The sequence below is a fragment of the Hemiscyllium ocellatum genome, chromosome 12 (assembly GCF_020745735.1).
Source record: "Hemiscyllium ocellatum isolate sHemOce1 chromosome 12, sHemOce1.pat.X.cur, whole genome shotgun sequence".
In the NCBI taxonomy this organism is placed as follows: Eukaryota; Metazoa; Chordata; class Chondrichthyes; order Orectolobiformes; family Hemiscylliidae; genus Hemiscyllium; species Hemiscyllium ocellatum.
Genome location: NC_083412.1, coordinates 64,929,412 through 64,944,523, shown reverse-complemented (window position 1 = coordinate 64,944,523; position 15,112 = coordinate 64,929,412). Strand labels below are relative to the sequence as shown.

At 39.8% G+C, this 15,112-nt stretch overlaps 2 protein-coding genes across 2 annotated transcripts in view; one reads left to right on the top strand and one right to left on the bottom strand.

Moving 5' to 3' along the window:
- Window positions 1–9,379, top strand: part of LOC132820593 (protein maelstrom homolog) — a 63,305-nt gene extending 53,926 nt beyond the window's left edge. Inside the window, exons 11-12 of the mRNA XM_060832798.1 lie at window positions 6,180–6,255; window positions 9,196–9,379. Coding sequence (XP_060688781.1) covers window positions 6,180–6,255; window positions 9,196–9,323 — 204 coding nt within the window. The 3' untranslated portion in view covers window positions 9,324–9,379. The remainder of the gene's footprint in view (window positions 1–6,179; window positions 6,256–9,195) is intronic.
- A 1,979-nt stretch (window positions 9,380–11,358) lies between these two features.
- The window catches only part of LOC132820804 (cell surface A33 antigen-like), a 39,910-nt gene continuing 36,156 nt past the window's right edge, over window positions 11,359–15,112 (bottom strand). Inside the window, exon 7 of the mRNA XM_060833119.1 lies at window positions 11,359–14,322. Coding sequence (XP_060689102.1) covers window positions 14,115–14,322 — 208 coding nt within the window. The 3' untranslated portion in view covers window positions 11,359–14,114. The remainder of the gene's footprint in view (window positions 14,323–15,112) is intronic.

Here is a 15,112-nt window from a genome sequence, read left to right as displayed (position 1 = left end):
GGAAAAGATCCTCAAGCTATGACCCACAAAGGATCCAGGATCATGCTGTTCCAGGACTTCTCCCCAGCTTTGGTCCGAAAGAGGAAGGCATTCGATGAGGCGAAGAAGCGTTTAAGGGACTTAAATATCCAGTACTCCTTACGATATCCAGCGACGCTACGCCTTAGCCACGAAGGATCCATATATAACTTCGGATCACCGGAGAAGGCTAAGGAATTCTTGGACTCTCTTAAATAAACTGTAAGAGATTGTGGACGCTGGTCTGCCTTTCCCATTATTTTGGTTTACATCCCTTCATCTTTTCTTATCTTTCCCCCTGTGTGTGTGTGTGTGTGTGTGTCTGTGTGTGTGTGTGTGTGTGTGTATATTGGGGCGTTTGGTTAATGTTGATGGGGAGAGGTGGTTACCTTATTCTATTTTACTTCTGTTTTTAGGAGCGGGGTTGTTTTTCTTTCCCCTGTTATTTTGTGGTATTATATTTAAGTATTACATGTTGAGATTGTAATCTTATAGTTATATATGGTATTAATATTCCCAAATATATTTAGATGTGGGGGTGGGGTGTTCACTGTTAACTCTAGCTTTATATTATATTTGAATTCTCCTCATTTTATTGAGGAACACCTGGGTCAAGGGTGGGGCACTGGTTGGAAGAGGGTAAGATGGACTGTGGGAGAGGAAGTGACGCACCCTGGGATCAAGGGAGAAAATCTCCAATTCGGAATGTTTTATATTTTTTATACTTAGAAAGAGTTTTTTGTTATATTGTTTTGAGTGTATCAGAGTGTCTTTACTTTTGTAAATCTTGTATGCTCCATGCTTGGGATGTTCTAGATAGGGTTTCCCCTCCCGAGGGGTCTCGGATCTGTCCAGATGATTATGGCTGAACAGTCGGTTAAGTGGTGCACCTGGAATGTCAGAGGGAGTAATTCGCCAGTTAAAAGGAAGAAAATATTATCAAATCTTAAGAAGGAGAGAGTTGATATAGCTCTCCTACAGGAGACACACCTGTCGAATAAAGAACACTTAAAATTACGACAGGGCGGATTTGATCAGGCCTTTTTTTCCTCTTTTAATTCAAAAAGCAGGGGAGTCGTTATCCTTGTCCGGAAGAACTTCCCTTTGAAAATTCTAAATCAGATAAAAGACGAATCTGGACGATATATTTTGATTAAAGCCCTCATAAATGGAGAGGAATATGGGATCTTAAATGTATACTGCTCCCCGGCACACCCCTTTAAATTCATAACGGAAGCTTTTTCAAAACTGATGGCCTTTGGTGTCCGTCATACAATTATAGGGGGAGACTTTAATTGTATTATGGATCCGGAAATAGACAGGATTCCCAAGAGTGCCGCTGGAGTATCTCCCAGATCTAGACAACTGGCGGACCTGAATAAAGAATTAGGATTGGTAGATGTATGGAGATGCCTCCATCCACAGGGTAGAGATTTTTCTTTCTACTCTAATCCACATAAATGTCACACAAGAATTGATATGTTTTTTGCCCCATCGATTTTTCTAAACTCTATAGCAACCTGTAAAATAGGTACTATAGCAATCTCTGACCATGCCGCTGTATACATGGAAACTAAGGTAAAGAACAATGGGACATCTGCTCGGCATTGGCGTATGGACCCCTTCCTGATAAAAGATAGCAAATTTTTAAAGTACTTCTCCCAAGAACTTAAAACTTTTTTAGAAATTAATACTGGTACGGCTAGCAATCCGTCAATGATGTGGGAGACCATCAAAGCTTATGCACGAGGCTTGATCATCTCCTATTCAGCGACCCAGAGGAAAATGAAGGGAGAGCAACAGCGTCTGCTTGAAGCTCGCCTAAAAGCAGCCGAAACAGCATACGCTGATAGACCTTCTATCACAAAATTGCAGAGGATTACAGCTCTTAGGACAGCTTTAAACACCGCGCTTACTCAAACGGCTAAAAGGGAAATATTATTTGCGAAACAAAGATTCTATGAATATGGCGACAAACCGGGTAGATACTTAGCATTTCTTGCAAAGAAAAAGAAAGCCCCTCAAACTATTCCGACCATCAAGGAAAGTACAGGTACCCTGACTCATGATCATAAAAAGATCAATGCGACCTTTAAAGAATTTTATTCTGAACTATATAGATCGCAGGATTGTGAAGATAGGATTAGGAGGATGCAGTCATTTTTTAAAAATTTGACCTTCCCGGGCCTGACTCCGGAACAGGTGTCGGCCCTAAATACCCCTTTAACAGTCCAAGAAATACTTGAGGCAATTAGGCAACTTCAGAGCGGAAAAGCACCGGGCCCGGATGGTTTTCAAGCTGAATTCTATAAAGAATTTACAGGAATATTGGTTGACCCACTTATGGATATGTATAATTTTGCGCATAGTCAGGTCTGTCTCCCGCCCACGCTGAAAGAAGCAAATATTTCTCTTATCCTCAAAAAAGGAAAAGACCCAGAAGATTGTGCATCTTACAGACCAATATCCTTACTAAATGTAGACTTTAAAATTCTCTCAAAAATGTTAGCACTAAGACTAGAAAGGGTACTGCCATATATTATAAAGGAGGACCAGACGGGATTTATTAAGGGCCGCAGATCATCCAATAATGTCAGAAGGGTCTTGAATATGATCCAAGCCTGTCATCAGGGAAAGATACCAGGAGTAGTAATTTCATTGGATGCGGAAAAGGCATTTGATAGGGTTGAATGGTCATATTTATTTTACACATTGGAAAGGTTTGGCGTTGGACAGGTGTTTACCAAATGGGTTTCAACATTGTATAATGACCCCAAAGCAGCTGTTATTACTAATGGGTTAAGATCGGATGGCTTCAGTGTGGGTAGGGGCTGCCGTCAAGGATGTCCTCTCTCACCATTGTTGTTTACACTGATAATCGAACCATTAGCAGAAGCCATCCGGACTGATCCTAATATAACGGCCCCGAGGATTGGTACAGGTAAACACAAAATTACCCTCTATGCAGATGACGTTCTCTTATTCCTCAGTAATCCTTTAATGTCAGTGCCTCGTCTAATTCAAGTTATTAATACATTTAGTGCATTCTCAGGCTATAAAATTAATTTTTCAAAATCGGAAGCCATGCCAATGGGTGGTCTGGCTATGATACCCCACTTAATGGACGGATCCCCTTTTCCCTTCCGTTGGTCCCTGGAGGGCTTCTTATATTTAGGTATTTTTATCACGCCAGTATTTGATCAGCTGTATAGGGCTAATTTTGTACAATTAATGGAAAGGATAAGGCAGGACCTCCAGCGATGGAGAGACCTTCTGATTTCCTGGCTAGGGAGAATAGCATTAATTAAAATGAATGTTCTGCCCCGTCTCTTATATCCTATGAGAATGCTCCCGCTGATGCTGCCAAGGCTAGCCCTACGTAAATTATATGGCTGGTTGGGCTCCTTTATTTGGAACCATAGACGGCCCCTTATTAAGCTGAAGAAGCTACAGCTTCCACAGGCAAGGGGAGGACTGGACTTCCCAGACTTTAGGAAATATCAGTTAAGCTCCCTACTAAGTTACATGGCTGATTGGGTTTCATCTGATCCACAATCAATTTGGCTGGATATCGAAGCCTCCCAAGTAAAATACCCACTTATTAACCTTTTATTTTCAGAAAAGAGGAAAATCATTACAGACCACTGTAAAAATCCCATAATATTAAACACAATTAAGGCCTGGAATATAATGCGGCAAAATGAGGGTAACTCACATAAAACATCCCCCCATGCACCAATAGTAGGCGCATGGGGATTCCAACCGGGGATTACAGATGCCACCTTTAAACTCTGGAGATCCAGGGCATCTCATGCTTAGGGGACCTATTTAAAGATGGGATCCTGATGTCCTTTGAGCAGCTGCGTCTGAAATTCGGAATACCTAATGGGGATCTCTTTCGATACTTCCAAGTTCGAGATTATATACAGAGGAAGACTACATTAATAGATAGTCTTAATAAATCAGACAGAGAACATAATGTCTTACGACCAGCGGGGGCATCCTCCGTTAGTACTATATACCATTTGCTACATGATGGAGTCTCAGGAGACATGGATGACCTGCTTAAAACATGGGAGCAGGACTTGGGGCTAGAAATCTCTGAGGGTATGTGGAATGACATTTGGGAAAATGCTAGAAGAATTGCTATCTGTAACAGAACTCAGGCTATCCAACTAAAGATACTTCATAGGGCCCATATAGCTCCGGCTCGACTGGCAAAATTTAAGGCAGGAGCATCTCCAATGTGTCCTAAATGCAAAATAGAGGTGGGTACTCTTGTACATTGTCTGTGGACTTGTCAGAAAATCCGCAGATACTGGACTAAAGTGGCAAATACCCTGACAGAAATTTTAGGAACGGAAATTAGGGTGGACCCTGTATCTCTCCTTTTGGGCTTTTCAAACCTCTCATCTCTGGATATGCATGGGAAGAGACTATTTTCTATTCTCTCTTTCTGTGCAAGGAAAAATATTTTGGTGAACTGGGTGGCTGAGGGCCCCCCTGGACTTTCAAATTGGCACAGATTAATTATGGAATATATCCCCCTTGACTTCCTCACAAATATGGTGCACTGAAAGACTGAATTATTTTATAAAATATGGCAGCCCTTTTTGAATTATATAAATGCAGATATTTCGGCTATCCTAACAAGGGCTTTTATTTAGTGAACATTTCAGACCGGGCTGCTCCGGGGCCCCTTGGGAGAGGAATCCTGCGCGAATACGGGTTTTATTATATTTGATGTTTATACATTCCGAGCATGTAAGAGACTTAGGTATACACTCTGGTTAGTTATAGGTTAGATTAGTAGAAAGTTGAGTTTTTTTTTTCTTTCTTTTTTCGTTTTTTTTTCTTTTTTTGTTTTCTTTCTCTCTCTTTTCTTTGTTAAATTATGACTATTGTATATATGATTTAATTGTACATCAATGTTTGTATTTGAGAGTTTTGTTTATTTTTGTAAATTTGCAAAAATGTTAAATTTCAATGACAATATCTACAAAAAAAAAGTGCAGTCGCAGATAGATAGGATAGTGAAGAAGGTGTTTGGTATGGGAGCATAAGAAGTACAGTTAGGAAGTTTGCAGGTGACACCAAAATTGGAGGTGTAGTGGACAGCAAAGAAGGTTACCTCCGATTACAACGGAATCTTGATCAGATGGGCCAATGGGCTGGGAAGTGGAAGATAGAGTTTAATTCAGATAAATGCGAGGTACTGCATTTTGGGAAAGCACGTTTTAGAAGGGCTTATACATTTAATGGTAAGGTCCTAGGGAGTGTTGCTGAATAACAAGACCTTCGAGTGTAGATTCATAGCTCCTTGAAAGTGGAGTCACAGGTAGATAGAATATTGAAGTTGGCATTTGGTATGCTTTCCTTTATTGGTCAGAGTATTGAATACAGGAGTTGCATATTGCAGCTGTACAGGACATTGGTTAGGCCGCTTTTGGAATATTGCGTGCAATTCTGGTCTCCTTCCTATCGGAAAGATGTTGTGAAACTTGAAAGGGTTCAGAAAAGATTTACAAGGATATTACGAAAGTTGGAGGTTTTGAGCCATAGAGAGAGGTTGAATAGTGTGGGGTTGTTTTCTCTCGAGCGTTGGAGGCTGAGGGGTGACCTTTATAGAGGTTTATAAAATCCTGAGGGGTATGGATAGGGTAAATATTCCCTGGGGTGGGGGAGTCCAGAACTAGAGGGCATAGGTTTAGGGTTCGAGCGCAAATATGAAAGAGACTTGAGGGTCAACTTTTGCATGCAGAGAGGTGTGTGTGTGTGTGGAATGAGTAGCCAGAAGATATGGTAGGGGCTAGTAGAATTGTAATATTTAAAAGGCATCTGGAAGGTATATGAATAGGAAGGGTTTGGAGAGATATGGACTGGGTGCTGGCAGGTGGGACTAGATTGGATTGGGATATCTGGTCGGCGTGGACTAGTTGCATCAAGGGGTCTGTTTCCATGCTGTACATCTCTATGACTGTATGATGAAGCAAAATCCTTCCATTCGTTCTCAGACCAAGAGTGGCTAATTGGGTGGTTTACCTGGTTGCTGAGTAAATGATAATTTAGGAAGGGCAGATTACTCTGTATGTTGTCAACATTTTTAAAGAATCGTTTAACAAAAATAGCAACATTTAAGAATTTTCTGATCTCTTTAAAAGCAAGCAAAACCAATGAATAATTTAAGACAATACATCCATTCACCAGTTGAATCTACAGCTTCGAACATCTCTGGTGGTAAGCATAAACTTTTCTGAGTACTTGCGAGCTGTTTTGAGTATCCTAAATTTTAACTTGGTGCAAAGGAACTACAGGATTACTTCAGTATAAAATAAATTTCAGTCTAATGGTCATTAGTAGGGAATCATAACAATCAAAATGTTTAAAGTTCGATTTCCAAAATGCTGCAACCCACTCGTTGAATGAATGTCAAAGCCCCAAATATTTTAGAACTGGCTATATGGTCATGAATTGCTTTTGTAGCTATGGGTCTGGATTTCAGAAAATGTTCCAATTTATTCAAGAGATTTAAGTGTTGTGATGCTTCTATGGAATGGTGAGCTATATGGCTGACTTGCCTCCTTCATGTTTATGTATTTTTAAATGTTTAACAAAGTAATTTCAAGGTACAAAACGCCATCATTTAAGAGCTGGATCTATAATTTTGTACTTTCAAATGACCACATGCAAGTTAATGAAGAAAGGTGAGGACTGCAGGTGCTGGAGAGTCAAAGTTGAAAAGTGTAATGCTGGAAAAGCACAGCCGGTCAGGCAGCATCAGGAGCAGGAGTGTCTGTTTCTGACATAATTCCTTCATCAGGAATGTGGAGGGAGAAGGGGGCTGGGAAAGCCATAAGTGAATGCGGGGGGGCAGGTAGTAATTGTGATAGATTGGTGGGAAGGGTGGATCACATAGGTGGGAAGGAAGATGGACAGCTGCAGCAGGTCAAGAGGGCCGTGCTGAGTTGAAGGTTTGGATCTGGGGTGAGATGTGGGGGAAGGGGAAATTTGGAAACTAGTGAAGTTGATGTTGATGCCGCGTGGTTGAAAGGTCCCAAGGTGGAAGTTGACGCGTTCTTCCTCCACTTGTCAGGTGGCTTGGATTTGCCAGTGGTGGCGGCCCAGGACTGACTTGTCTTTGGGGGGAGTGTGAGGGGGGAGTTGAAATGGCCAACCACAGGATGGTGGGGATGTTTCGTTTGTGTCCCAGAGACGTTCTCTGAAGCATTGTGATTTGGTGTCTTGTCTCCCTGACGTAGAGGAGACCACATTGAGGTGCAGGAAGTGGAGGAGATGTGCTGAAGGATGTGATTGATCACGTGGGAGGCGAAGTTGTGGTCCTTAAATAGGAGGCCAAGAGTGACTAATTGGGTGGTTTACCTGGTGAGAAAATGATGATTTAGGAAGAGCAGATTACTCTGTATGTGGTCAACATTATTAAAGAATCATTTAACAAAAAAAAGCAAATGTTTTAAGAATTTTCTGATCTCTTTAAAAGCAAGCAAAACCAGAGAATAATTTAAGACAATACATCCCTTCAATAGTTGAATCTCCAGCTTCAAACATCTCTGGTGGTAAGCATAAACTTTTGAATACTGAGAGGCCAAGTTGTGGTCCTTGAAATAGAAGGCCACTTGGGAGCGGAATTGTTCCTCCTAGGAGCACATATGGCAGAGATGGAGGAATTGGGAGTAAGGTATCATGTTTTTACAGGGGGTGGGAAGCCGATGTCGTCAAGATAGCTGTGGGAGTTGGTGGGTTTGAAATAGATGTCTGTGTTGAGTCAATCGCCAGAGATAGTTTGAGAGATCCAGGAAGCGATGTGAAGTGTTTAGAGATGGTTCATATGAACTTAAGGTCAAAGTGATTAACCACACCCACCAGCGCATCTTCTCAACTTCCCACGCCTCTGCCCTTGAACCCCAGCCTTCTAACCGCAACAAAGAACCTCCCCTGGTCCTCACTTTCTACCCCACTAATCTGTTCCACGCTCCCCACTGACCTATCGCAATTATCCCCACCTGCATCCACCTATTGCCTTCCTTAGTTACATTTCCTCTGCCATTTCTGCCACCTACAATCAGTCCCCACCACCAAAGATATATTTCCCTCCCCACCACTGTGTTCCACAGAGACCATTCCCTCAGTGACTCCCTCGTTAGGTCCATGACCCCCATCAACCCACCCTCCGCACCTGGCACCTTTCCTTGCTGCCGCAGATGGTGTAAATCCTGCGCTATCATCTTCTCCCGTCACCTCTACCCAAGGCCACAAAGGATCTTTTCAGATCTGGCAGAGATTTTCCTGTATGCCCACCCTCCTTGTCCACTGTGTCTGTGGCTCTTGATGTGGTCTCCTGTACATCGAGCAGACAGGATGCCAATTTGCAGAGCGTTTCAGGGAACATCTCTGGGACATGCACTAAACAGTCCCACTGCCTTGTAGCCAACCACTTCAATTCCCCCTCCCACTCCCCCAAGAATATGCAAGTCCTGGGGCATTTCCACAGCTAAATAAAAGACACCTGACAACTAGAGGAAAAACGCCTCATCTTCTGCCTTTGGCCCCTTCAATCTCATGGCATCAACATTTACTTCAACAGTTTCCAAATCTCCTCTCAGATCAAACCCGGTACTGCTCTCTTGACCTGTTCTCCCTGTCCATCTTCTTCCCACCTATCTGTTCCACACTCCCCACTGACCTATCGCAATTATCCCCACCTGCATCCACCTATTGCCTGCCTTAGTTACATTCCCCACAGCCCTAACCCACCCCCCTATTTTTCAGCCCCCTTCCCCCTCCACTTTCTTTGAAGGGTTCATGCCCAAAACATCTAATCTCCTGCTGCTCAGATGCTGCCTGACCTGCTTTTCCAGCATCACACAGACATTGACCATTTTTACAATCAAACAGTTAAATATTTACTGAACTCAATTTTGAAATCAGTGAAATTGATTTACCAAGTATAAACATAAATACGCAGATATGTTTTCTGCACTGTGCACTAATGATGAGAAATTTGTGTATCCTAGTGGAATTTCATTGGCTCATCATTTTAAAAAAAAGCTTTTATTTGTACAAACATCTCGGTTTCGGAGCACTAAAATGTATTATTTTGTTGAATAGAACATGTAGCCAGTTGTTTACCCTAAAATAATACCTGTTTGTATGTTATAGATAAAAGCTGTGTTTCAGCATCCAGTTTAAGGGATTATCCTATTGCAGCACAATTTGGGAGAGGAAGAGGTGCTCTGGCTGCATGGCTGAATTTTCCATCTCGCTCACCACCAGGATTTCAGCAGTAAATATATTCAATAATATTCAATGGTTTTAAAGAAAATCATTTAATGTAGCTGTTTGTTTTGATCTTTGGTGATATTATTCTCCTGTGTGTGTACTTTGAAGCAGAAATAATGTCAGATGTAGGAATACCCCAATATCTCAGTCTGAAACCTAGTAATGGGCTGGTTTTCAGGGCTGAAAATTGTAAGATTGCAGATACACGATTATAGCAAACTAAAAATTTTTCTAAAAAGATAAAATACTGCAAAAACATGCATCAGCCTTTACAATTTTCAAATGATAATATAATGGGAAATCGACAAATGCATATTTTATGCATCTGAAAATGGATTTTGTTTTTGTTTTGGAGCAATGTACTAAGTTCATTTTGTGTTTGAATGATTGTTCTTGAAATTGTTCCTGATAAATTTGTTGAATAAAATAATTTGAATTTAGCGAGCATTTAATTGTGATTGTGGCTCAATTTGTAGAGCTAAGATTACTTTGTTTATTTAAAAAGGTCCTTGTGCTAACTAATGCTACACCATAGCAACTACTGAACCTTTTAAAATTCATTTTCTGATTTGATAATGACCCAGCCAAGCAAAGACAGAACAAGATAAATGAAGAAACGTTTTTACCATCATGGTCTTTATGTGCTCATAAAAATAAAAAAGTTCACTTGGAAACCACATTTGTTACTACTACTCTGGCACCATTAAAGTCCACAATACAAGTTGGATTCTTTTGCCCTAGAGGCTTGGTTAGACTATCAGGAGTGTTGCTCTGTGATGGAATGACTATTCATGTATAATCACATAATGGCCAGCTAACTAGGTATGCATGTGCAAGGCACAGAACACTTGCAGCAGCAGGTAGGACAGCAACATATCTGCTGTTTCTTCATGGGACCTGTGGTCTGGCTGTTGTCTTTAAAAAGGCACTGTGCAGTCATTTGTTTCCTGAAAGCCAGGCTTGCTCAGTAGTAGTTAACCAAGCCACTCTTGAAGGATAATGAAGTTTTCCATTATGAGGACGTACTGTACCCTTACCACCCTCAGTGCTTCCTCCATGTGGTGTTCAACAGGGAGAAGATGTAAAATGTAGGAGTAGACTGAGGCCATTCACCCAATTGAACCTGCTCCACCATTTATTGAGATCATGGCTGACCTGATAATCCTCAACTCCACTGTCTTGTCATATCCACAACTTTTGATTTCCTGACTGGTTAAGCGTATTCAGGGCTGAATTATAGTGTTTTAACAGCCAGCTTCAATGGCATCTATAATAAAGAATTCCACAAATTCACTACTCACAAAAGAAATTCCTCCTCATCTCTATCTGAAAATGCATGACACCTTATTCTGAGATATGCCGCTTGGTCCTAGACTCTTGCACAAAGGAATTAGAGGTGACACAAGAAAGAAAAGAAATGGGAGAGAATAAGGCAAGAAGTTCCGATAGGATTATTATGTTTCACCTGAATAAAGTGGTGGACCTATAAACAGACGAGGAAGGTTTCAGTGAAGAGCAAGTTAATGTCTAGTCAGCCAGGTTTCGTTAAGCTGCTGATGTCAGTGCAGCCATCTAAATAAGGTCATGCTGAAGCATCTTGTCGACAAGTCCCCCTAGAGGCAAAAGAAGTGAATGAGGATTGTTTGTCTCTTGTGTTTTGCCTCAATGGATATCTCCATCCCATTGAAAGGAAGGGTAGGTGTAACCCTCCATGGTATGCTGGATAGTAATGTTGGTGAGAGAGGAACAGAGCAAGTGATTGTAAAAAGGTCATGGAGAATGCCTTGATGGGCCCTTAAGGTAGTGCCAAGAGATACAAAGGAAGCAGTCTCCCATCTGCAAATCACTAGTTTCACAATGCTTAAAACTCACCTTGGATGAGTGACTGCATCAATTCTAATTTCAGCAACCTGTTTGAATGAAACTGCTCCCGTGTCAGAACAAAATCAAACAATTACACCTATTTGCCTAAATGGTGAAATGCTGATTTTCTGATCCCATGAGTATTGAAACTTAATCCCTTAAAAATGACAAAGAGCATGATAAATTTAAGATTTTTATATAATGCATTCAGTAAAATTAGGGAAAAAGAAAAACTTTTGTATAAAAAAAACACAATTTTATAAAACAATTAAAAATGTGAAACTACTTTTGAACATTAGCTGTCCTATTGGCACAAGTGATCAATGTGAATTGCCTTTTTTTTTACATTTCACATTCATCATTGGATGTTTGTATGATTTCACACTTAACACTGAAATTTGAATTTTTATAAAATTGTGCAGTGCGTTACCAACCCAGGAGAAAACAGATATTGTTACTGCACCCCCAAATGGTTATGTGCAAGTATGACAGTTAAGAATGGCAATTTTAAATTATCCACTTCTAACTCAACTATACATGGTTAACAATAACAGGTTTCCTCAAATCCCTTTTCATTTCCTTATTCAGTGACGAAGATAACATTTTTGATCAACATTCAGGAGTAAGCACAAAAGCACAAACGGGTTTAAATTTCTGCAGTACCTAGCAAGAAAGCATTTTTTAAAAGAAATGTCTCAGGAATTTTATAGCAATTTCTTAAGAGATCACAACAGATTGTGAAGCCAGGTAGCCATATGTGAAGATGTTTCCTTTTCAAACTTTTTAACAGACAGACTTTCATATAACTTCCTTTAGCAGCTTTTAAAAGTGTTATTTAGAACAAGATACTTCAGAATGTCAACACTAAAATCGACAATAAATTTATCAGAAACATTTTCATGTAGTACCAACCATGAATAAACATAAAACTTGACGAGTGAATCAAAATAATTTACTTTTCCTTCCAAAAAGAAAAGCTAAATAGAAACAGAAGGTCAGTTGGAAACTGCCTTTCATGTTTGTGACTGGCTTAATATCACTTGTGAATTACAACGTAAGAAAGCTAAGCAGACAGTCCTCACCAGACTTTAAGTATCATCATGGGAGCTCCATATTTAATGTTTGGCTAAAAATCCAAGATGATTTTTAAACATATGCAGAAACAGTTAATGACAAAGATTTTTTGCTTGGAAATCAATAGTGATATTGAATCATCATTTATGTACACCTGTTTGAAAATACAATTTCAAAGACATTTGATTTTTTTTTAAAAAGGAAAAATGTGGGAATAGGGATCAGGTAATATAGGTTGTCCATTTTACTGATTCATTCAGATCTATTTTCTAGACCATATCATCTTTAAGCTACAGGCCATATTTTAACCAACTGAGCCTTTGGAACATGATGGCATAAGAAACCAGAAACATCATGACAGCATTGTTTTTTTCCCTTCCTTCACTTTACAGAAAGGATTAGCTCAGGAATAGAAAAATTAAGATTTGACACATTTTCAGGAACTGAGCCTGGAATTTGAGATGAACTTTTGTTGCCTTTTAGCATAGCTGTCTTAAGTATTAAGTGGTAGTTTACAATAGCCATGAACAAAATCTCTATGGTTAATTACAGAAAAATAATGATTTAAAAGCTAACTCAAGTTTTTTTAGTTAGTTAAACAGGCACCCTGTTACTTTTGAGATAATATTAATTACTTAATGTTTAAGAGTACATGGATTCTGCCACAAATGGGAGAAATGCAGACCTTCAAATCTATGCCAGTTCTTTTGTGGAGTAATTTAGTAAATCAAAATGCATGACATTTAGAAACAAATCTCTGTCATAGATTACTGTCTACTAATGTCTGAATGGTTACTGTACCAAATTGTCATCTGGAATGTGATTCCCCACACTACCTCTGGTTCTCATGCCAATCACCTTAAATCTAAGACTAGTGCTCATCAACTCTTTAGCACTGGAAGTGGTTTCCCTTTATTTATTCCATTCTGAAATTCTATCAAATCTCTGAGCTTACTTTACTTTAATTTCACTTAATAAATTAAACTAGTGTTTCTCTGAAGGCTAAGTTTCCCATCTTCTTTTGAATTCTCTGCCTGAAGGCAGGTCTAGCCCACAGTGCCACAACCTACAGGCTGGACAAGGTGGCAGATCTTTACTCCACCCCAACCCCTGTATTGGAAGGATTTACACTTATTTCGTCAACCTGTTTGGCCACATTGTAAATGCAACCTACTTAGCCATCAATTCCAACCGGAGTTGGGGTTGAGATATCTAGCTCCAAAAGGAGACTACCCATCCCCATAAAAGTGTGGGGATGGCAGTGGTGTGGTGGGGGGGGGTGAGCAAACACCAAGATAATTATCAGTTTTAAAAAGCTAAAATTTAAAGGATATCAATTATCTAGGCCGTAATTGACATCTTGCAAGAAAAAGTATTCAATAGCCCACATTTAGGAATAACTTTAAACAAATTACATCCCTCCTTTTTTGTTTTTTTAAAAAAAGGACAAAATTAAAAGTAACAAATCTTAAAAGTGAAGTTGCCATTGTCCCAGAGGAACTTTTGTTAGAGAGAGATGAATAATAGTGAGTTTAACCTGAAGACAGAAGGCAGGACTTCATACCGAACCTGCGCTGTTGTGGTCACTTTGCACTGCAACCAACTAAACTAACCAACCCACAAAACTGCTAAATTGAAATGATGAAAATGATACTTAAGACTGCCCTTTTCAGGGCATAACTAAAATCTAAAGACATACTTGAAAATTGACAACTCCAGAAAAAGCAGCTTTCTTTTTAAAGAAAATCTTGTATGTATACTCTTATTGTTTTAAACTGTTCCAATCGTTTAATATTATATTTTGAAATTTTAAGGCCAGTTTTATCCATTAAACTAAAGCTACTTTTAGGAAACTGCTTTTATTACACATCATGATTCTCTGGGATATATTTAGGTTTATTGGGAGGTGCCAGTGGAGCTCTTACAGTAGGACGGGGAGAGTTTTCCCCTTCATTCTCATCAGGAACTTCATCATAGTAGGCTCCTCTATGGTCACGCCTTGCAGAATTCCGTTCTGGTAATTCTTCATCTTCTTCACCCTCTGCATATTCTGCCTGGTGGTGTGGATCCCTATTAAATAGAGTAATAATATTAATCCTTTTTAACATAAGAGTAACACTAAAAATTTGTACCATGAAAAATTTTTGTTCACCAGGATTGCTTCCGTTTAGGTTGGCATATGGAACGCTACCACCTGTGGAGATGTTCAGCATCAGCTTAGGACCTCAGGACCTTAGTCTTCTCCTTTCAGAAGGATTCACAAATCCTTTCTATTTTTCTAATGGATGAGTAGCCATTCATGGCATTTCCCTGATGTTAAGCAGATTATTTTCCCAACCTGCCAAGGCTTGCCAATTGCTAGATTGTAGGGGAGGGGAGTAGTTTTTGACACAACCATATCCTTCCACGAAGGGGCACCAGATATCTCCAGATCTTTGTAACATTAAAACAATACAGAACTTGAAATTCTGAAGCCTACTTTCCCAATTCACTGCAATTTACTATTGTCAAAAGAGGAAGCGAAAACAAGATCCATTTGTAATGTTGGATGATAGCTTTCTTCACTGAGCACCATGCCACTAATTTGGGGGTCACCTGCAAAATTTACTAATATGCTTCCTAAACATGCATCCAAATCATTTATATAAATGACAAACAACTATGGACCCAGCATGGATACCTGTGAAACATTGCTGGTCACAGGCCTCCAGATTGAAAAACAACTCTCAATCACCATCCTGTCTCCTACTGTCAAGCTAGTTTTGCATCTCTATATGAAGATGTTAAACTGAGGTTTCATATGCATATCCAGGCAAATGTATAAAGTTTCATTTCACTATTTCAAAAACACGGAGTATTC